This window comes from Salvelinus fontinalis, chromosome 17 (genome assembly GCF_029448725.1).
Source record: "Salvelinus fontinalis isolate EN_2023a chromosome 17, ASM2944872v1, whole genome shotgun sequence".
Taxonomy (NCBI): Eukaryota; Metazoa; Chordata; class Actinopteri; order Salmoniformes; family Salmonidae; genus Salvelinus; species Salvelinus fontinalis.
Window position 1 is genome coordinate 19,868,398 of NC_074681.1, and position 26,113 is coordinate 19,894,510.

Below are 26,113 nucleotides of genomic sequence, written 5' to 3' on the forward strand. Positions count from 1 at the left end.
GGTAGCTGACCTGTAAATCGGTACATCATCCAACATGGCTGAACAATAGAAAATTGTCATTTAAATACACGTTATTCAAATGTGGCACAGAATTTTGAGATGATAATGATTGACCATACATTCTTCGAACGGTCTAATTGGATATCGGTTCTATTGATATATTGCTATGGCGCTAACCTCGCGATAGCCTATTCCAGGATTGGAGCAGTGTTCGTGAACTGATGCTGACAGCCGCTCGATCGATGCAAAGGTTACATTTTATCCTAGCATGCTACTTCAAGACGCATACGCACTGCAGAGCTTACTGAAATATAAATGTTTACAAAAAAATGGTAAAAATTAGATTGATTTCCGTGGCTATGTAGCAGTTGCCTGATGGTGGATGCACTTTTGGGATTTCGGATTTGCACGGACGCCCGTGTGTCTGCTCTCTCACTAGTAAAGTGGCTTCATGAGTGTCCAAAGTAACAGTGGAAGTGGTGGTGGAAGTTTGGAGGCGACGCCATCTTGGTCGCAGCTATCCTCGTCCCTAACGATTTCTCAACAACACATAACGGCGACCACCAAGACCAAGGAAGGTAAATTCAGCAACGATGTCATTCGTCGAAGTCTGTTCGATGGGAAATGGATACTGTTTCCAGTTATATCTCCCCAATTCGACGGGAATATGGATGTCAATGGATGCCGCGAATTGATGGCCGAACCTTGTCAGTTACAGTCAGTACAGTAGCTAGCTAACGTTACCTCGCTATAAAGGTGTCAGCACTCAGCTACAGTAGAACAATAGCGATGGAATATTCAGACAGGAGCAGACCGATTGAGTGAAAACAAGTAGGACTGAGAGCAGTCTAGACCGCTGGACCGACAGATGGCCAAGCCCAAGGCATTGTTTATGTAGTTAGCTAGTGATGTTGCCGAGACCTCTGATTAACAGCTGTGGGTAGCTAGTTGCCTTTAGTCTTCCGTCGAACAGCAATGCTACTGCAGGTCCATGCGAATCCACTGAGTTATGAGGAATTAAAATTCCTTGTTCTTTGCCAAACAAAGAAGTTTAGGCCTATATTCTGATCACTTCAACATCAGAACAAGAATATAATGTTGCTGTCATGCAACAGAACTAAAGTCTGTGACTCTGATGCCATCGGAACGGAAGTTTGTCACAGAGGCTCACGTTACTTTAGTATATTAGTGTGTCACAATTGTTACTGTTGCAAAATATTCCAATTGGGATTGTAATAACAATGTAACTATGGCTTCCTGCTGGGCTGGGGTCAAGATGAGGCCTGGATGTGGTATTCCTGTGGACATATTTAGTGCTTGTCAGTTGTCAATGCTTTATAACTGTTGTCTGGTTTCACTTTACTTGCACCTCTGTCATAAGGTGTGTGTGTGTGTGTCAGTGTCAGACATTGAGTTGAAGTTCAGGCCCACAGCTCAGCTGTTGAATCTGAGCTAATGTGCTTGTACCAGTACCCAATACTGACTGCTAAGTCGTATTGGTCACACAGTCTAACATACTGTTGACACCTGATACATACTACAGTACCAGTCAAAAGTTTGGACACCTACTCATTCAAGGATTTTTCTTTATTTTGACTATTTTCTACATTGTAGAATAATAGTGAAGACATCAAAACTATGAAATGACACATGGAATCATGTAGTAACCAAAAAAGTGTTGAACAAATCAAAATATATTTTAGATTCTTCAAAGTAGCCACCCTTTGCTTTGATGACAGCTTTGCACACTTTTGGCGTTCTCTCAACCAGCTTCACCTGGAATGCTTTCCCAACAGTCTTGAAGGAGTTCCCATATATGCTGAGCACTTGTTGGCTGCTTTTCCTTCACTCCGCAGTCCAACTTATCCCAAACCATCTCAGTTGGGATGAGGTTGGGTGAATGTGGAGGCCAGGTCATCTGATGCAGCACTCCATCACTCTCCTTCTTGGTTACATAGCCCTTACACAGCCTGGAGGTGTGTTGGGTCATTGTCCTTTTGAAAAACAAATGATAGTCCCACTAAGCGTAAACCAGATGTGATGGCGTATCGCTGCAGAATGCTGTGGTAGCCATGCTGGTTAAGTGTGCCTTGAATTCTAAATGAATCACTGACAGTGTCACCAGCAAAGCACTATTACTCCTCCATGCTTCACGGTGGGAACCACACATGCGGAGATCCTTTCTCCTACTCTGCCTCTCACAAAGACATGGTGGTTGGAACCAAAACTCTAAGGACAGATTTCCACCGGTCTAATGTCCATTGCTCGCATTTCTTGGCCCAAGCAAGTCTTATTGGTGTTCTTTAGTAGTCGTTTCTTTAACAGGAATTTGACCATGAAGGCCTGATTCACACAGTCCACTCAGAACAGTAGATGTTGAGATGTGTCTGTTACTTGAACTCTGAAGTATTTATTTGGGCTGTGTTTTCTGAGGCTGGTAACTCAAATGAACTTATCCTCTGCAACAGAGGTAACTCTGGGTCTTCCTTTCCTGTGGCGGCCCTCATGAGAGCCAGTTTCATCATAGAGTTTGATGGTTTTGCAACTGCACCTGAAGAAACTTTCAAAGTTCTTGAAATGTTCCGGATTGACTGACCTTCATGTCTTAAAGTAATGATGGACTGTCGTTTCTCTACTTATTTGAGCTGTTCTTGCCATAATATGGACTTGGTCTTTTACCAAATAGGACTATTTTCTGTATACCAACCCTAACTTGTCACAACACAACTGATTGGCTCAAACGCATTAAGAAGGAATGAAATTCCACAAATTAACATTTAACAAGGGACACCTGTTCATTGAAATGCATTCCAGGTGACTACCTCATGAAGCTGGTTGAGAGAATGCCAAGAGTGTGCAAAACTGTCATCAAGGCAAAGGGTGGCTACTTTGAAGAATCTCAAATATAAAATATATTTTGATTTGTTTGATGCTTTTTTTGGTTACTACATGATTCCATATGTGTTATTTCATAGTTTTATTGTCTTCACTATTATTCTACAATGTAGAAATTGTAAAAAAAACAACAACAAAAAAACTTGAATGAATAGGTGTGCCCAAACTTTTGACTGGTACTGTAAGTGCTATAGCTTAGTGCTGTCCATAATGTGTTCACTAAATGCAGATAGGCTAAGTTGATGTGGGACTGGTGAGGTGCACTGCACTCAAACCGTTTGCACTTATCTGATGTGCACTTATTTGAAGTGGATAGTAGTGTGAGACAGTCGGATACAGTTTGCTGTACCCTTACATAGCCATATGTAGCCTTGTCTTATGTTGTGTTTAGGCCCCATGGAGGAGCTGCACAGCCTGGACCCTCGCAGGCAGGAGCTTCTGGAGGCTAGGTTCATGGGTGCGGTCAGCGGCAACACCGTAGGAAGCAGCGCCAGCGGCGGGGCCAAGGTGACAGACACACCCGTTATTACGCAATTACTATCTCACACATAAATACTATAACGCACACGTGCAAGTTTTTACTCATACCAGACACACCAAAAAGCTTTTTGAATGACAAGCACATGAAAATCACACATTACACACACTCTTAAACATTTATGTCTGACTTGTCTGTATGTCCAGGGTCTGGCCAACGAGTGCTCCAACCACAGCTATGGCAGTCTCGGCTCTTCCAGCGACAAAGAGTCAGAGGTGAGACACACACACTATGCAGAGACGATGTCAGTGAGGGACAGGTCTGGCCTAGTTTCAGTGATTAGATGTCACACCATATCACCGACACACAGGTGGCTTACTCGCTGTTTAAAGAAAAGACGCCATTTTGTTTGAGTGGAGACAAGGAAGGCAGGCATTTTGTCTATGTAGCCATTTACATTTTTGGAACCATGGACATTTAATCAGGAGACTGAATGATATCTTTGTTTGTCCTTGCATGACCCACCTCAATCTTTCTCTTTCCTCCCTCTTTCAACCGTCCTCGCTCTCTTTCCTCCATCCCTATCTCACCCTCTCCTCACTCTTTTTAATGTATCTTTCTCTCCCTAGAACTCTGATATGAAGAGGGGGAGTTCTCCTGCATATTCTGTATGTACTCTTCCTTCCTACTGTCCTACCCCCCCACACACACACACACATTCATACACTCTCTTCCTAAGGGGACACGAATGTCAGAAAAGTGATTTACTATTTGTTTATTCTCAGACCCCTGAGAAGAAGCACTCTGAGTCGCCCAGAGGAAGGAAGAGGAAAGCTGACATCCAATCGGAGAACAGCCAGGGTATGACACATACATACAGTGCCTTCAGAAAGTATGCACACCCCTTGCAAAAAGGCATTAAAATTGGAAGAAATTTGGCAAAGAAACCAACTTTGTGTCATGAATTCAAAGCATTAAATTTAAGGCAAATCCAAAACAACTCTGAATAGCCTAGTTACACTTTTGACTAAATCTGCTTTAAAATCTATGGCAAGACTTGAAAATGGCTGTCTAGCAATGATCAATAACCAACTTGACAGAGCTTGACTTTTAAAAAGAATAATATGCAAATATTGTACAATCCAGGTGTGCAAAGCTCTTAGAGACTTACCCAGAAAGACTCACAGCTGTAATCGCTGCCAAAGATTATTCTAGCATGTATTGACTCAGGGCTGTGAATACTTATGTAAATAAGATATTTCCATTGAACTAGGCAAGTCAGTTAAGAACAAATTCTTATTTTCAATGACGGCCTAGGAACAGTGGGTTAACTGCCTTGTTCAGGGGCAGAATGACAGATTTTTACCTTGTCAGCTCGGGGATTCGATCTTGCAACCTTTTGGTTAGTAATCCAACGCTTCAATACATTCGCTGAAGTTTCTAAACATGTTTTCACTTTGTCATTATGGGGTCTAGATGGGTGAGGAGAAAAATCTATTTAACCCATTTTGAATTCAGGCTGTAACACAACAAAATGTGAAATAAGTCAAGGGGTATGATAACTTTCTTAAGGCACTGTACCTGTTTTCTAGGATTGTGTTTTGTAATCCTGTCTTGCATTTTATATTTGTATGTGATGTGTGTGTCTTTGTAAAAGAGACCTTGGTCTCAACTTGAGTCCCTGTCAAAAATAAATAAATGTTTAAATTAAATAAAACTAAAAACAACAGTCATTATAAACAGGGGTGAAATGATCTGGTCAGGATTTTTAGATTCTCCTTGGTACTTGATTTATTTTAATTTCAAAGTCACTCACTCGCAAGCTCCCTGTCGGTAGTCGGGCCCTTCCATTAGACAATGTATATTCTGAATGTCACATGGTATCACTCAGTTAAACAAGATATATTGAATGTCACATGTTATCACTCAGTTAAACAAGGTAAACTATACATACAAAAGTATGTGGACACCTCTTCAAATTAGTTGATTAGGCTATTTCAGCCACACCTGTTGCTGAAAGGTGTTTAAAATCGAGCACACGGCCATGCAATCTCCATAGACAAACATTGTCAGTAGAATGGCCTTACCGAAGAGCTCAGTGACTTTCAACGTGGCACCATCAAAGGATGCCGTCTTTCCAACAAGTCAGTCCATTACATTTCTGCCCTGCTAGAGCTGCCCCGGTCAACTGTAAGTGCTGTTATTCTGAAGTGGAAACATCTAGATGAATGTAACAGTTTAACTTTACGTCCGTCCCCTCGCCCCGACCCGGGCGTGAGGATCGTTATCCATCGCTCCACAAAATCCACGGCCCTTGCAGAGCAAGGGGAACCACTACTTCAAGGTCTCAAACCGAGTGACGTAACCGATTGAAACGCTATTAGCGCGCACCACCGTTAACTAGCTAGCCATTTCACATCCGTTACAGATGCAACAATGGTTCAGCCGCGAAGTGGTAGGCCACACAAGCTCACAGAACGGGACCGCCAAGTGCTGAAGCTCATAGTGTGTAAAAATTGTCTGTCTTTGGTTGCAACACTCACTACGAGTTCCAAACTGCCTCTGGAAGCAACATCAGCACAAGAACTGTTCGCCGGGAGCTTCATGAAATGGGTTTCTATGGCCTAGCAGCTGCACACACACACAAGATAAGATCCATGTGAGATTACCATGTGCAATGCCAAGCGTCGGCTGGAGTGGTGTAAAGCTCTCCGCCATTGGACTCTGGAGCAGTGGAAACGTGTTCTCTGGCGTGATGAATCATACTTATCCATCTGGCTGTCCGACAGACTAATCATGGTTTGGCGGATGCCAGGAGAAAGCTAACTGCCCCAATGCATAGTGCCAACTGTAAAGTTTGGTGGAGGAGGAATAATGGTCTGGGTCTGTTTTTCATGATTCAGACTAGACCCCTTAGTTCCAGTGAAGGGAAATCTTAACGCTACAGCATACAATTACATTCTAGACGGTTCTGTGCTTCTAACTTTGTGGCAACAGTTTGTCGAAGGCCCTTTCCTGTTTCAGCAAAGCGAGAAAGCGAGATCCATACAGAAATTGTTTGTCGAGATCGGTGTGGAAGAACTTGAGTGTCCTGCACAGAGCCCTGACCTCAACCCCATCGGACACCTTTGGCATCAATTGGAACATTGACTGCGAGCCAGGCCTAATCACCCAACATCATTGCCCGACCTCACTAATGCTCTTGTGGCTGAATGGAAGCAAGTCCTGGCAGAAATGTTCAAACATATAGTGGAAAACCTTCCCAGAAGACTGGAGGCTGTTTTAGCATCAGAGGCATATTAATGCCCATGATTTTGGAATGAGATGTTCGACAAGCAGGTGTCCACATACATTTTTCATGTAGTGTATATTCTGAATGTCACTCTCCGTTAAACAAGGTCATTGTTACATTCTGTTGTAAGGTCCCTGGGCTGTGCTAACCTCTGTATCTGTGTTAATGCGTTGCTAACCCACGGTATCTGCTCTGTGTTCTCCTCTACCACAGGGAAGACTTCCACACGGGGGCCCAAGATCAGTGACTACTTTGATGTGAGTGTCGTATTATGTAGTTGTTCCAGACTCGTTATTTATATGCACTTTGTGTTCGCTCTGTGTAAGTTAAACTAAATGTAAGCCTTCCATGGGCCAAGCTAGTTGGTCTTGACTCGCAAGATGTCTAGTGAGATGCAGCTTATGTGGAGTTGCCAGAAAATGCTAACATCCTGTTTTCAGGGATACAGTATTTTCAATCTAACTTCCATTTCCCCTGAAAAATGGAAGTAGGGACTCGGCTCAGGCATCTTTCTACGCCTGCTATGTTAGGTTAAGTGAGATGATTGTGATTGGGTCGTGGTGTGATCATTGTGATTGATTGACATTGGGAATTTCCCAACTTGAGGCATTCTTCTATACGCTATGAAAGTCCCATCTACTTCCTGGATCATGTCCCTTGCTGTTTTAAGAATGGGATTCCACAAATTTGTCCTCAAATGTATGTATGTCCTCAAATATTTGAGAAAGCAGTCATTTAAGATGCATGTAAAATTATATTCCTATTAGTGTATTATTTACCCAATGCCTTTAAGGTTTTCCATAATGAAAAATAAAATGCAATGGAAACCCTTTATTATTATTATAATTATTGTAATAATATATTTATATATATTTTTCTATTTCTCGTTTTATTTTGAGATTTGTATATATATATATGTGTGTATGTGTATATAAAAAAAATATATATAGAAATGTTGGTACTTTTTACCCCTTTTTCGTGATATCCAATTGGTAGTTACAGTCTTGTCCCATCGCTGCAACTCCCGTACGGACTCGGGAGAGGCGAAGGTCGAGTGCGTCCTCCGAAACACAATCCAACCAAGCCGCACTGCTTCTTGACACACTACCCGCTTAACCCGTAAGCCAGCTGCACCAATGTGTTGAAGGAAACACAGTACAACTAGCGACTGAAGTCAGCGTGCATTGCGCCCGGCCTGCCACAGGAGTCACTAGAGCGCGATGGGACAAGGACATCCCGGCCAGCCAAACCCTGCCCTAACCCGGACGCCGCTGGGCCAATTGTGCGCTGCCTCATGGGTCTCCCGGTCACGGCCGGCTGCAACACAGCCTGGGATCGAACCTGGGTCTGTAGTGACGGCTCTAGCGCCTTACACTTCGAACACACCGACAGCGTCATTGCATTTTGGTACACCAGAATTACATTCATTTCAAATGAAACGCTGCGTTTGCCTTGCAGTGTTGCAGAGGCAGCTGCAGTGCGTTCATTGTGGTGCATACGTTGGATTTATCGAATGTATGCGTCAAACTGTATGCGTAAACGGTTTGACAGAAATGTAGCAGAAGGTGAATGTTGAACTTTTGTTGCATACATATCCAGATGATGCTGCGACTATTTTGCGCAACGACGCTGTCGGTGTGTTGGAAGCATTAGACCGCTGCGTCACTTGGGAGAATGGAAAACTTTAATGAAAGCCATTAGGTAGAACAAAATTAATCCACAAATACAAATGTAATTGTACATATATCTTAAATGAACGCATTCAAAAACAGTATGGGCATGATCCAAGAAGTAGGTGGGACTTTCATAGTGTATTGCTGGGCAATATGTATGTGATGTCACTTCCTGTTCCTCACCCTGCTGTTTCCTGTGTGTAGTTCCAGGGGGGGAGTGGCTCCAGTCCGGTGAGGGCTCTACCCCAGTTCCTCCGCTCACCACAGAACTCCCACCACGGTGCTCACTCTGCACCTGGCTCTAACGTATGTATACACACGTGGTAGGACCTTTTTGGGCTTTGGTGTGTGTTTCATCACCTTGTTTATAACAGTGTTGTATGTGTGTTGCCTCTCTGTAGATCAGACAGAACAGCTCCTCTCCTACCAGTCTGTGTTTCGGAGATCACCTGATGAACCACAAAGCCTCCTCCAGCAAGTGTGTTCAGGTAAGACTTGCACACTCTCTCTTTCTTCACACTCTTATCGCATCTTCTTACGCTCCTCACACCTGTCACACTTTTTTCTCACCTACTCCTCTCCTGTCTCTCTCCAGACAGAGTTGACAGGTCTGAAACTGGCTGCTCTAGAGAGCAACAAGAGTCTGGACCTGGAGAAGAAAGAGGGACGCATAGATGACCTGCTTAGGGTGAGTTTAGGTGCTAGTTAGGGTACTACCGGTGATGTGTAGAGGTTGTACTAGTTAGGGAACTACAGGTGATGGGTAGAGGTTGTACTAGTTAGGGAACTACAGGTGATGGGTAGAGGTTGTACTAGTTAGGGAACTACAGGTGATGGGTAGAGGTTGTACTAGTTAGGGAACTACAGGTGATGGGTAGAGGTTGTACTAGTTAGGGTACTACAGGTGATGGGTAGAGGTTGTACTAGTGAGGGTACTACAGGTGATGGGTAGAGGTTGTACTAGTTAGGGTACTACAGGTGATGGGTAGAGGTTGTACTAGTTAGGGTACTACAGGTGATGGGTAGAGGTTGTACTAGTGAGGGTACTACAGGTGATGGGTAGAGGTTGTGCTAGTTAGGGAACTACAGGTGATGGGTAGAGGTTGTACTAGTTAGGGTACTACAGGTGATGGGTAGAGGTTGTACTAGTTAGGGAACTACAGGTGATGGGTAGAGGTTGTACTAGTTAGGGTACTACAGGTGATGGGTAGAGGTTGTACTAGTTAGGGAACTACAGGTGATGGGTAGAGGTTGTACTAGTTAGGGTACTACAGGTGATGGGTAGAGGTTGTACTAGTTAGGGAACTACAGGTGATGGGTAGAGGTTGTACTAGTTAGGGTACTACAGGTGATGTGTAGAGGTTGTACTAGTTAGGGAACTACAGGTGATGGGTAGAGGTTGTACTAGTTAGGGTACTACAGGTGATGTGTAGAGGTTGTACTAGTTAGGGAACTACAGGTGATGTGTAGAGGTTGTACTAGTTAGTGAACTACAGGTGATGGGTAGAGGTTGTACTAGTTAGGGAACTACAGGTGATGGGTAGAGGTTGTACTAGTGAGGGTACTACAGGTGATGGGTAGAGGTTGTACTAGTTAGGGTACTACAGGTGATGGGTAGAAGTTGTACTAGGTAGGGTACTACAGGTGATGGGTAGAGGTTGTACTAGTTAGGATACTACAGGTGATGGGTAGAGGTACTAGTTAGTGTACTACAGGTGATGTGTAGAGGTTGTACTAGTGAGGGAACTACAGGTGATGTGTAGAGGTTGTACTAGTTAGGGTACTACAGGTGATGTGTAGAGGTTGTACTAGTGAGGGTACTACAGGTGATGGGTAGAGGTTGTACTAGTTAGGGAACTACAGGTGATGTGTAGAGGTTGTACTAGTGAGGGTACTACAGGTGATGGGTAGAGGTTGTACTAGTTAGGGTACTACAGGTTATGGGTAGAGGTTGTACTAGTTAGGGTACTACAGGTTATGGGTAGAGGTTGTACTAGTGAGGGTACTACAGGTGATGTGTAGAGGTTGTACTAGTGAGGGTACTACAGGTTATGGGTAGAGGTTGTACTAGTGAGGGTACTACAGGTGATGGGTAGAGTTACTAGTTAGGGTACTACAGGTGATGGGTAGAGGTTGTACTAGTTAGGGTACTACAGGTGATGGGTAGAGGTTGTACTAGTTAGGGTACTACAGGTGATGGGTAGAGGTTGTACTAGTGAGGGTACTACAGGTTATGGGTAGAGGTTGTACTAGTGAGGGTACTACAGGTTATGGGTAGAGGTTGTACTAGTTAGGGTACTACAGGTTATGGGTAGAGGTTGTACTAGTTAGGGTACTACAGGTGATGGGTAGAGGTTGTACTAGTTAGGGAACTACAGGTGATGGGTAGAGGTTGTACTAGTGAGGGAACTACAGGTGATGTGTAGAGGTTGTACTAGTTAGGATACTACAGGTGATGGGTAGAGGTACTAGTTAGTGTACTACAGGTGATGGGTAGAGGTTGTACTAGTTAGGATACTACAGGTGATGGGTAGAGGTACTAGTTAGTGTACTACAGGTGATGGGTAGAGGTTGTACTAGTGAGGGTACTACAGGTGATGGGTAGAGGTTGTACTAGTTAGGTGATGGGTAGAGGTTGTACTAGTTAGGGTACTACAGGTGATGGGTAGAGGTTGTACTAGTTAGGGTACTACAGGTGATGGGTAGAGGTTGTACTAGTTAGGTGATGGGTAGAGGTTGTACTAGTTAGGGTACTACAGGTGATGGGTAGAGGTTGTACTAGTTAGGGTACTACAGGTGATGGGTAGAGGTTGTACTAGTTAGGTGATGGGTAGAGGTTGTACTAGTTAGGGTACTACAGGTGATGGGTAGAGGTTGTACTAGTTAGGGTACTACAGGTGATGGGTAGAGGTTGTACTAGTTAGGGTACTACAGGTGATGGGTAGAGGTTGTACTAGTTAGGTGATGGGTAGAGGTACTAGTTAGTGTACTACAGGTGATGGGTAGAGGTACTAGTTAGGGAACTACATGTGATGTGTAGAGGTTGTACTAGTTAGGGTACTACAGGTGATGGGTAGAGGTTGTACTAGTTAGGGTACTACAGGTGATGTGTAGAGGTTGTACTAGTTAGGGTACTACAGGTGATGTGTAGAGGTTGTACTAGTTAGGGTACTACAGGTGATGGGTAGAGGTTGTACTAGTTAGGGTACTACAGGTGATGGGTAGAGGTTGTACTAGTTAGGGTACTACAGGTGATGGGTAGAGGTTGTACTAGTTAGGGTACTACAGGTGATGGGTAGAGGTTGTACTAGTTAGGGTACTACAGGTGATGTGTAGAGGTTGTACTAGTTAGGGTACTACAGGTGATGGGTAGAGGTTGTACTAGTTAGGGTACTACAGGTGATAGGTAGAGGTTGTACTAGTGAGGGTACTACAGGTGATGGGTAGAGGTTGTACTAGTTAGGGTACTACAGGTGATGGGTAGAAGTTGTACTAGGTAGGGTACTACAGGTGATGGTATAGGTTGTACTAGTTAGGGTACTACAGGTGATGGGTAGAATTTGTACTAGTTAGGGTACTACAGGTGATGGGTAGAGGTTGTACTAGTGAGGGTACTACAGGTGATGGGTAGAGGTTGTACTAGTTAGGGTACTACAGGTGATAGGTAGAGGTTGTACTAGTTAGGGAACTACAGGTGATGGGTAGAGGTTGTACTAGTTAGGGTACTACAGGTGATGGGTAGAAGTTGTACTAGGTAGGGTACTACAGGTGATGGTATAGGTTGTACTAGTTAGGGTACTACAGGTGATGGGTAGAATTTGTACTAGTTAGGGTACTACAGGTGATGGGTAGAGGTTGTACTAGTGAGGGTACTACAGGTTATGGGTAGAGGTTGTACTAGTTAGGGTACTACAGGTGATGGGTAGAGGTTGTACTAGTTAGGGTACTACAGGTGATAGGTAGAGGTTGTACTAGTTAGGGAACTACAGGTGATGGGTAGAGGTTGTACTAGTTAGGGTACTACAGGTGATGGGTAGAAGTTGTACTAGGTAGGGTACTACAGGTGATGGTATAGGTTGTACTAGTTAGGGTACTACAGGTGATGGGTAGAATTTGTACTAGTTAGGGTACTACAGGTGATGGGTAGAGGTTGTACTAGTGAGGGTACTACAGGTTATGGGTAGAGGTTGTACTAATGAGGGTACTACAGGTGATGTGTAGAGGTTGTACTAGTGAGGGTACTCAGGTGATGGGTAGAGGTTGTACTAGTTAGGGTACTACAGGTGATGGGTAGAGTTACTAGTTAGGGTACTACAGGTGATGGGTAGAGGTTGTACTAGTGAGGGTACTACAGGTGATGGGTAGAGTTACTAGTTAGGGTACTACAGGTGATGGGTAGAGGTACTAGTTAGAGTACTACAGGTGATGGGTAGAGGTTGTACTAGTTAGGGTACTACAGGTGCTGGGTAGAGGTTGTGTACTGTTGTGCGTTGATACATGTATTGTTTTCCCTCCAGGCCAACTGTGACCTGAGGAGACAGATTGATGAACAGCAGAAACTCCTGGAGAAATACAAGGAGAGACTGAACAAATGCATCACCATGAGCAAGAAACTACTCATAGAGAAGGTGTTGTTTTGTTCGTGTGGATGTCTGTTACTGACACAAGCCCATGTGCGATTGTGTGTGTGTGTGTGTAACTGGCGTTTATTTGTGTGTATGTAGAGCACCCAGGAGAAGCAGTCGTGCAGAGAGAAGAGCATGCAGGACCGTCTCAGACTGGGTCACTTCACCACTGTACGACATGGAGCCTCCTACACTGAACAGTGGACCGACGGATACGCATTCCAGAACCTTGTCAAGTGAGAATACACACACTTCACAAACCCACATATAATATACTGTATGTACATGGGTCTGCTCTCCAGAGCATAATGAAACGATAACATTTCCTATGACCTGTTATGTGTGATATGACCTTCCTATGACCTGTTGTGTGATATGACTTTCTTATGACCTGTTATATGTGATTACTTTCTTATGACCTGCTATAACACTTTATAACCCCCCCCCCCACACACACACACACACACACACACACACACACACACACACACACACTCTGTGTGTAGGCAGCAGGAGGGTATCAACCAGCAGAGAGAGGAGATCGAGCGTCAGAGGAAGCTGCTAGCCAAAAAGAAGCCTCCCAACCCCTCCTCCTCCCCCTCCCTCTCCTTAGCAACCACATCCGAACCCAAACAACGCAAAGCCAAGGTTGTAAACGGCAATGACCCCGACCCCTTCCTCAAACCCTCCCTGCCTCAGATGTGAGTACACACACACACTGAGGGACACACACACTTGTACATACAGGCATGCATGCGCATGGGCAGATGGATACACATGCTTTTGCGTTGTTGGTGCAGTGACGTTTATCACCGGGGTTTTTTAGGTTGACTCTGGCTGAGTATCATGAGCAGGAGGAGATCTTCAAGCTTCGCCTGGGACACCTGAAGAAGGTTGGTTTCACTATGAACACAAACATGTTTGTTTAAAGTACTATTGTCCGAATCCCAAAATTAATAAGATTGACTGTCTGAGTAATGTGGTTGACTGTCTCTCAGGAGGAGGCTGAGATCCAGGCAGAGCTGGAGAGGTTGGAGAGGGTGAGGAACCTCCACATCCGAGAGCTAAAGAGGATCAACAATGAGGACAGCTCATCGTAAGTACAGGACAGGAAGACGCAATCATACAGAAGTCCTGACCCCAGCACTGTCTCTTGGTTCAAAACCCATCCCTAGTGCCTACCTATCCGTAGGCCAGTAGCTATAGTGTGGCTGACTGCCCAGTTCATACTTTCTAGGTATTCAAAAGATAATACTTGTAATATATGCCATTTAGCAGACACATTTATCCAAAGCAACTTTATGTGTGTATACATTTTATATATGGATGGCCCAAGCGGGAATCGAACCCACGACCCTTGGCATTGCAAGCGCCATGCTCCACCGACTGAGCCACAGCTCTTGTAGGTGTTATGTGGGTAAACTATCCCTTTATGCTATAGGAAGCAGCCTGTTCAGTCTTTCTGTCTGTCTGTCAGGTTTAAAGACCACCCCACTCTGAATGAGAGGTACCTGCTGCTGTATCTGCTGGGCAGAGGAGGCTTCAGTGAAGTCTATAAGGTATGGATTGTCTGCTGGTATGTGCTTGTGAATGATCAGTAAGTGATTCTAGATCCATACTGTACCTGTGCTTGTGAGTGTTTGTCTGATGTGTGTTCTGTGTCTTCAGGCCTTTGACCTGTTTGAGCAGCGCTACGCAGCCGTTAAAATCCACCAACTCAACAAGAACTGGAGAGAGGAGAAGAAGGAGAACTACCACAAGTATGAGACGCAGAATTTACAACCATGTTTACATCCAAGTTTTAAACGTTATTTGACCAGACTTGCTTACACACAATATTGTTTTCTATCCCAGGCATGCCTGTAGAGAATACCGGATACACAAACAGCTAGACCATCCCAGAATAGTCAAACTCTACGACTACTTCTCCCTGGATACAGACACGTAAGTGACATTTTACCCCAAACCTAGTACAGTTCTTTCACATCAGTGCCGATGAAGGAGAGGAAGCCATTTTAGACTGTTGAGATGCCTCTTAGGTTATAGTTAATGGACTCCATTGTCTTCTCTGTTTCTCTTGCTCACGCTCTTTCTCTGTTTTTCTCCTGTGGTGGAATTATTGTAATCAAAAGGCGAGACTTTTAGATTTCTTCAAAACAATCTAACTTAATTATTTAATTAGTGCAGTAATGGAGCTGGTCGGTAATCACCCCTGGAGGTGATCACTGAGAACTCAACAAGCTGGTTTGAGCCACAGCCTTTTATAGCAAAGTCCATCCTCCTTCAATCTACATGACAAACAACAGATGTATGGAATGGGTCAAAAGGTTAAGATTTGTATGAAAGATGCTTATAATTCACAGCAGAAAGTATCGGCTGTAAAAACTGTTCTCATTGTGTAGAAACCAGGGACTGGCCCCGAGACATCTCCCTGGTATCACCCAAAGACATCATAAATCTCCTGTCAGTGTTGAATCTCCCAGAGGGCCACTTTCAGTTCACACAAACACAATAGAGTTATGAGAACCCTCTATTCTGTTGCAAAAACAACCATTTGATGCAATTACAGCATTATAACATAATCTTGCAATTTTGCTCTCACGCTTTCTCTTTCTGTCTCTTTCTCTCTGTCTTTAGGTTCTGTACGGTTCTAGAGTTTTGTGAGGGGAACGACTTGGACTTCTATCTGAAACAGAACAAGCTGATGTCAGAGAAGGAGGCGCGGTCTATCGTCATGCAGATAGTCAACGCCCTGCGATACCTCAACGAGATCAAACCCCCCATCATACACTACGACCTCAAACCAGGTACACACACACACACCCGCTACGACCTCAAACCAGTTACACACACACCACAGAAGGCTGCTGAGGGGAGGACGACTCATAATAATGTCTGGAACGGAGTAAATGGAATGGCATCAAACACCTGGAAACCATGTGTTGGATGTATTTGATACCATTCCACTGATTCCACTCTAGTCATTACCACAAACCCGTCCTCCCCAATTAAGGTGCCACCAACCTCCAGTGACACACACACTACAACCTCAAACCAACCACACACATACACACACACTCGTTCACACAGTGACTCATGTTTGTGTAGGTGACATACACACATACTCAACCCACGCCTCTTGTCTGTAGGTAATATCTTGCTGGTGGATGGGACTGCATGTGGAGAGATAAAGATCACAGACTTTGGGCTGTCTAAGATCATGGATGATGACAACTATGGTGTGGATGGCATGGACCTCACCTCACAGGGAGCTGGCACATACTGGTGAGACACGGACACACACACACGACATGACACACAAATAGTTGTATTAGGTTTTTTCTATTGTATATTGCTTTCTTCATGTTTTCCTCTTGTCCAGGTACCTTCCCCCAGAGTGTTTTGTAGTGGGCAAGGAGCCTCCTAAGATCTCTAACAAGGTGGACGTCTGGTCGGTCGGGGTCATCTTCTTCCAGTGCCTCTATGGACGGAAAGTAAGCATTCACACTCATTAGGGTACCTCTGAAGTGTACTAATTTTATTTTTCTCAGTGATCAGGGCCTAAAATTAACACCTGCCAAATGCGGGTCGATTTTGGCATTGGTAAGATGAGATGTCTATTTCACCAGCCACGTTGGCGGGTGGTCAGGTGGTCAGGGCTTCACAGTTTGAGCATTTCACTCGCATTTGTGAATAAAAAAAATGTGAATTATGATCAAATTTATAGTCAAATAAATACTGCCGTAGCTGTTTTCAAAGTATTTCTGCCGTTTTGTTTCATAGCTGGTAATTTAATCGCACAAAGTCAAAGAACTACGAATCCTATATAGCCTATCCCACATTGCGCTACAAAACTTCCTGGCTGGGGGCACGTGAAGAGTTGGGGGAAAGATTCATTTTTAGAAGCATAAAAGTTGGTCTAATTTACTTAAAGCAGAAATCTACTGAAATGAGACTTTGTCCTTATGTTTCTTGGCTATTTCCATTGTTTTGTTCACAAGCGAGGTTGTTTTTCTATGTTTGAGTTTCTACTGTTAGGGAGAGAAGACAATGCTTCCACTAACTAGTCAGACTCAATCTCACAGGAACAAACATGACTGGAGGTTACCTCCCGCCCTTAAAGGGGCAGGTGAACATTTTTGTCTCATCTGTGACATTTCGGTTAAAAGACTCAGGTCACAAAAAATGAAATTAAACAATATACCACATTACTTCTTATTAATAATGCAGTTATTGTTTTAGAAAGATTGCAAAGCATGCTCATCTGTAATTTTTTGTAAAATAATTTACCACAGTGGTTGGTGGATCAAAAGCTGAATTTTAGGTCCAGTCAGTGATACCTCAGTTTTGTTTTAACTGTGTGTGTGTTCATGCAGCCATTTGGCCATAACCAGTCTCAGCAGGACATCCTTCAGGAGAACACCATCCTCAAAGCCACCGAGGTCCAGTTCCCTGCCAAGCCCCAGGCCAGCACAGAGGCCAAGGTGACTCATACTCACTCTGAATTGTACACTCGTCAGGACATGTCTGAATGTGACTAGGACAGACAAAGCATGAGAAGCTGATCCATATTCTATAGATGAACTAACATCTCTCGCTCCATCTTTCTTCTCTATCTCTCCTTGTCAGGCGTTTATCCGGCGCTGTCTGGCCTACCGTAAGGAGGCTCGTTTCGACGTTCACCAGCTGGGCACTGACACGTACCTCCTCCCTCACATGAGACGCACCAACTCCTCAGGCTCCCTTCAGCCCGCCTCCTCCTCAATCTCCTCCTACTGACTGGCTGATGGACATGACTGACAGGCCCACCGGCCAATCCTATAGCAGAACTGATCCTAATATGGGAAATGGAGTGGTGTTGGGTATTCAGAATCCCCCAGCCACTGTGAAAGGGACGTGAATTTGTTTGGCTGAATAGAATGGAATGGATGACACGTGAGACAGGGAAAGAGAAAGACAGAGTGGAGGTGGAGACACTTTGCTAATGTTTCCAAGTAGCTTTGCAGAAATGTTGCACTTTGTTCTGATCTTGAAGGTGTACATGGTTTACAGAGAGAGAGAGAGAGAGAGAGAGAGAGGAAGGAAGATAAGCTCTACCCCTTGTGCATGCCATTGGACATGCTGTGTCTGTTGCCATGGGGACTTAAGTGGGGCTAGGCCACACCCCTTGCTAGTGTTGAACTGGGCTCTTATTGGTGGAGAGGTAAACTGTAAACAAAAAGCAACACGTTTTGTTGTTTATTGGAATCCCCATCAGAAGTCCATTCCTAAATAGACCACTAGCTTCTACTATAGAAGGCACTTCCTGTAGATCTGAAGGGATTGGATAGGCATTAAACTATCGGCACCTTGTGCCTGGATAGGCCAAGTGGAATGTTCTCCATATTGCTTAGACCTCTGCAGTCAGTTCAGATCTACACCAGTATGTTGGTGCTAGAGATCGATTTGGGATGTGGCTTGAATCCCCAGAATAGATCAGTTGGTTTGCCAGACTCACAGTAAACCTTGGACTAAATTGCACTTATAATCAAGATGATTTGGTTTTATGGACATGACTTCTTGAAATAGTCCTGGACTAAGGCTAAGCCTCAGTCCCAGACTGTCGGACAGAAGCTCATATTTAATATGTTCATAAAGTCACGTTTTTAGAACTTGAATCAAGAATGAAATCTACTCCTGGATTAATATAATCTGGCTGTGTGAAAGAAGTTGGTTTTAGGCAGTTTAGGTCCTCCGTGGATCCATCCCTCTACAATGTGCTGAGTGCTAGGCCTGTTCAGGCAATGAAGTCTGTTTAGCAGAACACAATGAAACCATATAAGGATCAGCGTTATTGTAAAGATTAAGGTTTCAATACTCAAATCATCTGGAGGAAATTCAATGTACATTTCATGTGTAGGACCGACATATCTGCAATCTCAGTCTGTACAGAGGGTCAAACACACTCAATTGACTGAACTCTCACTAGGCAGTGCCCCGTTTGCACCGGTTTTCTCAAATAAATAAAAGACAAAACGCCTAGAAACATAATTCTCTTATTTCCCACTTTTCTTTGAAATTGTACCCTTCCCTTCCTCTGTTTTATTGTCTATTCTACCTTCACATTTTCTATTCTAGATGGGAAATAACAGGTGAAACGTTGAGCACATGCAAGTTTCTCATGTATCCTTGTTCATTTGTGCTCCGAAAGGCATTTTTATTTTGCTGCTATATAGATGTGGCTTTTAGTTAAGATCTATCTGTATGAGATAACTCAGGTACAGATAGTGCAGACCCGTGCGAACAGGAACACTCTTGGGCCCTGAAGTGTATAGCCTACTCTTTAGGGGCCCTTTGAAGTGTACACTCCACTGTGGTGAGAAGAATAATGCTTCTGTATGCCAGGAGTTCCAATAACGTCAAAATGTTTTACCACAGCAATGTTTATTAGTAGTCTGGAAACCATGTGTCATATATATATATATATATATAAAGTTGTATAAAACTGTTCATGACATATATGAAGGAAAAGCGCAGTTTGATGAAGGCTCTCTTCTGTTCACTAACACTTTACTTGAAGTCTGTCATAAGGCCTGCGTAACACTGACATAACAGGTGTCATAAGGAGTTTACAGCATATTGGTAGTGTGCCGAATGTAAAGTGTTTATATTGGAAGACTGGAGCGTTAAACAGACGACACTTGTGTTTCAGATTGGGCTTAGTGTGAACATCATGGCAGACTATAAAGCAGGAGCCACAGCAGGTGGCAACCATGTAAACAGGTTTCACCACTGTCTGATACATACAGATACGAGAATGAATGGGAGGCAATGTCAGGTCCTGTCATTCATATGCAATAAAGATTGCCCTACCAAGGTCGCCGCCTTTGGTTTGTGCGCATAATGTCTCCCACAGACAACACACGTTTATCTATAAAGGTTTTTCCTGATCCAAGACTTGGATCGGTCAGATGCAGTAGTGGTCAGTTACACCTGATGAAAGCATGGCAGACAGATGCCATTTGTCAAAAGGCTGGGAGGTCAGTTACAACCATAGACTTGAATAACATCGCATCATTCTATCTGTTCCATTATGGCGTCTGTGAGCATCTCCATTTTGAACTAATCAACTTTCATCTACGAGATGGCAAAAAGGGTGCATACTGCCACCTAGAGTGTGTTGTTTGAACAGATAAAAAGCCAAGGAGGGAGATTTACTGCCACCTGGAGTTATGGAATGTTTCCTCACTAGTATAATTCATTGGCTGATCCCTCCTGATGACCTGGATGGAATAATCTGATCCTTCCTTAACCCATAGAAGGTCCCACCCAGTTGAAGTCCTCAATGGCGCTGCCTATACTAAAACAAGTCCTTTCTCTATAGTTACATGCTGGAAGATTGAAGAAGGCTTCTTCAGCATGTTGTCTAGTGAGTATACACTCATCAGGAGAGAAAGGGGAAAATGTAAGGCTGTGGATTGAGTGATTAGGAGAGGAGTGTCAGGCCAGTCCAGGGGTATGTGATGGCGCAATGTCAGTCCAGTCCAGGGTTCTCCACTGTAGTCTTGTCTCTAAGTCCTCCTGGCTCTGAATGGACCTGAGCTCTAATGTCCATCTGGTTCCAGGTCCTTCTGAACCCTTTCCTGCTCCTACTCCCAACGCTCTGGCTGCTCCTCCCCATTGCCACTGCAGAGCTCCCCGGCCCAGAGTCACTAGAGTCACCCTCCTCTGGAGGTTTGGAGCGGGATGATCGAGAGAGCTGTGGTGGGGAGAAATGATATTGCATAATATCACTATTACTGTAGTGACAGTTACATTATTACTATCACTTTTACTATTAATGTAGGCCTGCTAGTAGTTTAGTCATTGATTAATTAATCAACTACAAGCCTTTCTACATACTGTGTGTGTGTGGTGAACGCTCACCTTTCTGATCCCCGTGATGGTGGTGAATGTTCCATGGTTGGGCTGACACCTGAAGTACCTGTTACCATGGAGACTGCCTTCATTTTCTCCACCTAAAGTTGAATAGGAACAGGTGTTACCAGGGCTGGCTCCAGGAATAAGCAACATAAGTGGCCCCCCAAAGTAAGAAATGTATAAGTATTATTTAAAAAATTAGAAGCTCAGTCGAGGTCTCAACATACTGTTGAGAGTTAAAATAGTAGAATACACAAGGTGCAAGTTCAATATGTGTTTGTGCATCAGCAATCTTTCTCTTATGTCAGTCACAAAGTCACTCACTTGCCATGTCAGCTAACAATTTGTAGATTGGTAAATTAGCCAGCTATCTAAACTTGTAATCATAGCCGAATACCGACCAGGCACGCAGGGCATGTGCCCAGAGGCCCTGAACTCCAAAGGACCCCCATTGAATTTGTTAGTCGCTCTCACTTTGATACACTACATGACCAAAAGCATGTGGACACCTGCTCATCGAACATCTCATTCCAAAATAATGGGCATTAATATGGAGTTGGTCCCACCTGTGTTGCCATAACCGCCTCCACTCTTCTGGGAAGGTTTTTCACTAGATGTTGGAACATTGCTAAGGGACTTGCTTCCATTCAGTCACAAGAGCATTAGTGAGGTTGGGCGATTAGGCCTGGCTTGCAGTCGGCGTTCCAATTAATCCCAAAGCTGTTCGATGGGGTTGAGGTCAGGGCTCTGTGCAGGCCAGTTAAGTTCTCCCACACCGATCAACAAACCTCGTTTTGTGCACGTGGGCATTGTCATGCTGAAAGGAAGGAAAGGGCTTTCCCGAACTGTTGCCACAGAATCATCTAGAATGTTATTGCATGCGGTAGCGTTAAGATTTCACTTCACTGCAACTAAGGGGCCTAGTCCGAACCATGAAAAACAGCCCCCAGACCATTATTACTCCACTGTTATTACTTATTTAATTAATTTATTTGTTACATGCGCCGAATACGTAGACCTTATAGTGAAATGCTTACTTACAAGCCCTTAACCAACAATGCAGCTTTAAGAAAAATAAGTGTTAAGTAGAAAAAAAAGTATCAAATAATTAAACAGCAGCAGTAAAACAATAGTGAGGCTATATACAGGGGGTACCGGTACAGAGTCAATGTGCGGGGGCACAGGTTAGTCGAGGTAATATATAGGTAGAGTTAGTGACTACATAGATAATAAACAAAGAGTAGCAGCAGTGTAAGAAGGGGGGGGGGGGGGGGGGGGGGGCAATGCAAATAGTCTGGGTAGTAGCCCTTTGATTAGACGTTCAGGAGTCTTATGGCTTGGGGGTAGAAGCTGTTGAGAGGCCTCTTGGACCTAGACTTGGTGCTCCGGTACCGCTTGCCGTGCGGTAGCAGAGAGAACAGTCTATGACTAGGGTGGCTGGAGTCTGACAATTTTTAGGACATTCCTCTGATACCGCCTGGTATAGAGATCTTGGATGGCAAGAAGGTTGGCCCCAGTGATGTACTGGGCCGTACGCACTACACTCTGCGGTCAGAGGCCGAGCAGTTGCTATACCAGGCAGTGATGCAACCAGTCAGGATGCTCTCGATTGTGCAGCTGTAGAACCTTTTGAGGATCTGTGGACCCATTCCATATCTTTTCAGTCTCCTGAGTGGGAATAGGTTTTGTCGTGCCCTCTTTATGACTGTCTTGGTGTGTTTGGACCATGTTAGTTTGTTGGTGATGTGGACGCCAAGGATCTTGAAGCTCTCAACCTGCTCCACTACAGCCCCATTGATGAGAATGGGGGCGTGCTCGGTCCTCCTTTTCCTCTAGTCCACAGTCATGTCCTTTGTCTTGATCACGTTGAGGGAGAGGTTGTTGTCCTGGCACCACACGGCCAGGTCTCTGACCTCCTCCCTATAGGCTGTCTCGTTGTCGGTGATCAGACCTACCACTGTTGCGTCATCGGGAAACTTGATGAGGTCGGGTGTTGAGTGTTGGGGTCGTGCCTGGCCATGCAGTCATGAGTGGACAGGGAGTGCAGGAGGGGACTGAGCACGCACCCCTGAGGGGCCCACGTGTTGAGGATCAGCGTGGCGGATGTGTTGTTATCTACCCTCACCACCTGGGGACGACCCGTCAGGAAGTCCAGGATCCAGTTGTAGAGGGAGGTGTTTAGTCCCAGGGTCCTTAGCTTAGTGATGAGCTTTGATAGTGTTAAACGCTGAGTTGTAGTCAATGAATAGCATTCTCACATAGGTGTCCTTTTGTCCAGGTGGGAAAGGGCAGTGTTGAGTGCAATAGAGATTACATCATCCGTGGATCTGTTGGGTCGGTATGCAAATTGGGTGGGTCTAGGGTGCATGAAAACATGCATTAGCCTAACATCAATGGTTTGATATTTGAGAATAATTATTTCTAACATCGATAGAGCCTAAACTTTCTAGCACTGTTTTTGAACTGACGCAGTAAGGATAATAAGGGAGTGGTTTGTGACAGACAAGAGCAGCCGCTCACCTATATGTCAGCTCATACCACAGTTACACCTCCAACACCGCCAAAACATCTGCTATGCGGATGTCGACCAATGCTGGTTAATGCTCTATCTGATTGAATCCAGGCCTTATTTACCAGTATATTTGGTGTTACTGTCACAGTTGTCATGGTGATGAGAATGCCAGACATTCACACACACCATAAACACAAACTCACTGGATGTGTCCAATTCCACTCCGATATAGATGTCTGTAGACTCAGTGTTTTCCAGTGGTCCGATAAACCTCACAGCTCCTCTTCTCCTCTCCTCTCCTCGCCTCCTTCTCTCCAGCACTACACGGTCATTCACACACAGACGGTGCTTCTTCCTGATATGCACATGCATGCACGAATGGACATACGCACCACACACAGTTAAGTTCTTTAAATCACAATTATTGTGAAATTAGTCATTAATACAGTATAATACGGTAATAAACAGAAGAGAAACTAAAGCAAGAATAGAAGTGTACCTGGTGGTTAATGCCCTGGGGTCCAGCCCTCCTGCTGCTTGGACTGTGGACGAGGAGTCAGGACAGTCTGGGGCCAGACACCACCTCTCCTCTTTTGTCTCGTCCATCTCTCCCCTCAGAGGTCCACATGAGGCACTTCTCCTTAGGACTTTCTCTCTCTTCTGCTCACAAACAACAATATCAATGACCACAAACAAACCACCACAAAAACAGCTCATCATAAAGGCTGTGACATCCTCATGTGTCCATTGTGAAGTATGATAATGAGGTCCAACCTTCAGCGTGTGTTTTCGGTCCGATGTCTGTCCACCCTGCTCAGACGACAGGTTACCCTTCTCCCTCCTCCTGACTGAAACACAAACACACACAATGTCCTGACATGGTGAGCACACAGCAAAGACAGACTGAAGCTTCACATTCTCCTTGGTCATAATTTCCATGAATAAAACAGACATTCCAATTCGAAGCACTGCTTCATTATGTAAAACGATTGACACCTCTTTCGCTGGGAATGCTGCCACTATGGGAGGAGTGAGGCATGATGGGTAGGGGTTGTGATCCCAGAGCTTCTACAGAGGGTAGAATAAGACTGTTGTTGTCTTCTTGTCTCCTTTCTCCCCCTCTCGTCTTCCCCCTCTCATCTCCTCTCCTGCCTTCCTTTCCTCTCCTCTCATCTTCTCCTGGATCCTCCTTCTCATACTCTTTCACACAGGGCAGAACTGCTGTCTGACACACAGAGAGAGAGGTTGGGGTTGTTTGTGTGTATATGTTTACGTGAGTGTTGACTTGTGAGAGAGATAATGTGTGTCATACATACCTGTCTCCTCTGAGGGGTGAGGTTGTGAAGGGGGACCAGAGGAGGGAGGCAGGGGGGTGTGGTGCTAAAGGACAGAGGGGGGAGGCAGGGGGGTGTGGTGTTAGAGCACAGGCTGCCCCTCCCAGAGCTGTATAAGGAGGACACACTGGGGGAGACACTGGCTGGGGGAGAGGGGAGGTAGGGGGAGGAGGCGGCGAGAGAGATGGAGGGGAGGCAGGAGAAGGGAGAGGTGGAGTTGGTCTGGGATCTGTTGGAATCTGATGGACCCACGGGAGCAGCCGGAGCAGTGGACAGAGAGCACATCAGCTCCTCTATTCGGACCCTCTGGACCTCTACGGTCCTGTGCAGACTAAGATATGAGAGGAGGCGCACACACACACAGCAGAGTTAAGCAAAGGTCAGACAAACTCAACCGAAACAGTAAATGGTTAACTTTCTCATAGAGGAGGCAGCTGAAAACTGGTGTGAATCAGGCATGTGACAGTGGGAATTTGTTTGATACAACAGGCCTATGGTTCTCACCGTTGATTCTCGCGCAGTATCTCGGCTATACTCGAGCACAGGTGCACTGCACCTCTCCTCGAACCATTGATGAAGAACAGGACAGCTTGCGAGGCGACCTCCTTGTCCTCCTCAAGAGCCCCTGCCGAACTGCCCACTTGGTATAGGAAGGCAAAAATAATACAGTAGTAGAAAACTATTTGTCTATCACTTTATTACCTTTATTCAGTGGTTTTGTGGCAGTTATTTCAGCACAGCAAACGTGTAGCACAACACACAAATTGTCCCCATCACAGGTGTTCCTATTAAAAAATAATGACTAGCTATAGCGAATGTAGGCTACTTTACCAGTTTGACATGGTTTAGTGACGTTAACTTTAATCAAAGCTTTCGTATTCAAAGAAAAGCATAACTTCCAAAGCTGTAGCCTAGGTACCCGTGCGAGTCCCACCACGACTGAGTGAGCTCCAAATCAATGTTTCCATACCTGTCTGGGACGCACGCGAGTCAAGGTCCGAATCCAACGACCAGGTTCGGTTTCTACTGCGCTCGCGACCACTCATATCCCAGTTCTCTCAATTACAAATGTCTATTGATTTGTTATTGTACTACTCTACTGTAAGCCATGTGTTGCGTTTTTTTCACCAACCCTAGCCGACGTAACTCCACTTGGGGTGCGTAACACCCAATGGAACGCACAGGTGCGCTCGGTTGGCTCGCAATAGTACAGATAGCTTCATGCTTTCTTGGTGAGGGTTTTAGCCTATAATTATTGTAATACGCTTGCTCTGTCTGGTCATTTTAAGCAGGATAATGAAATATGCAAGGTAAAAGCTTAAAACAAGTAGTCTAATCTATAGACAACCTATACATTTTTGAAAGCAACGAAAGTGCATATTTTGAAATAGAGAAACACGTAAAT

General features: G+C 44.6%; 2 protein-coding genes across 3 annotated transcripts; one reads left to right on the top strand and one right to left on the bottom strand.

The window, feature by feature from the left end:
• Positions 1-447: 447 nt before the first annotated feature.
• Positions 448-18,993, top strand: LOC129813920 (serine/threonine-protein kinase tousled-like 1-B). 2 transcript variants are annotated; one of them, XM_055866543.1, is made up of 22 exons: positions 448-578; positions 3,287-3,402; positions 3,580-3,648; positions 4,003-4,041; positions 4,159-4,234; positions 6,879-6,922; positions 8,543-8,644; positions 8,740-8,826; positions 8,934-9,026; positions 12,856-12,966; positions 13,063-13,199; positions 13,470-13,664; positions 13,790-13,856; positions 13,962-14,059; positions 14,441-14,522; positions 14,632-14,723; positions 14,818-14,907; positions 15,601-15,770; positions 16,113-16,248; positions 16,346-16,457; positions 17,340-17,447; positions 17,593-18,993. In XM_055866543.1, exons 1-22 carry the CDS (start codon positions 452-454, stop codon positions 17,740-17,742), a joined length of 2,301 nt encoding a protein of 766 aa, XP_055722518.1. In that variant the 5' UTR covers positions 448-451; the 3' UTR covers positions 17,743-18,993. The 2 variants fall into 2 exon arrangements, with proteins under 2 accessions (XP_055722518.1, XP_055722519.1); XM_055866544.1 differs by lacking the exon at positions 4,003-4,041.
• Positions 18,994-19,902: 909 nt separating this feature from the next.
• LOC129813925 (uncharacterized) lies at positions 19,903-26,023 on the bottom strand. Its single transcript, XM_055866559.1, has 8 exons — positions 25,213-26,023; positions 24,691-25,039; positions 24,371-24,599; positions 24,149-24,222; positions 23,874-24,034; positions 23,578-23,729; positions 20,869-20,960; positions 19,903-20,701 (listed from the first exon to the last, which is right to left on the bottom strand). Exons 2-8 carry the CDS (start codon positions 24,991-24,993, stop codon positions 20,477-20,479), a joined length of 1,236 nt encoding a protein of 411 aa, XP_055722534.1. The 5' UTR covers positions 24,994-25,039; positions 25,213-26,023; the 3' UTR covers positions 19,903-20,476.
• Between the last annotated feature and the right edge of the window lie 90 nt (positions 26,024-26,113).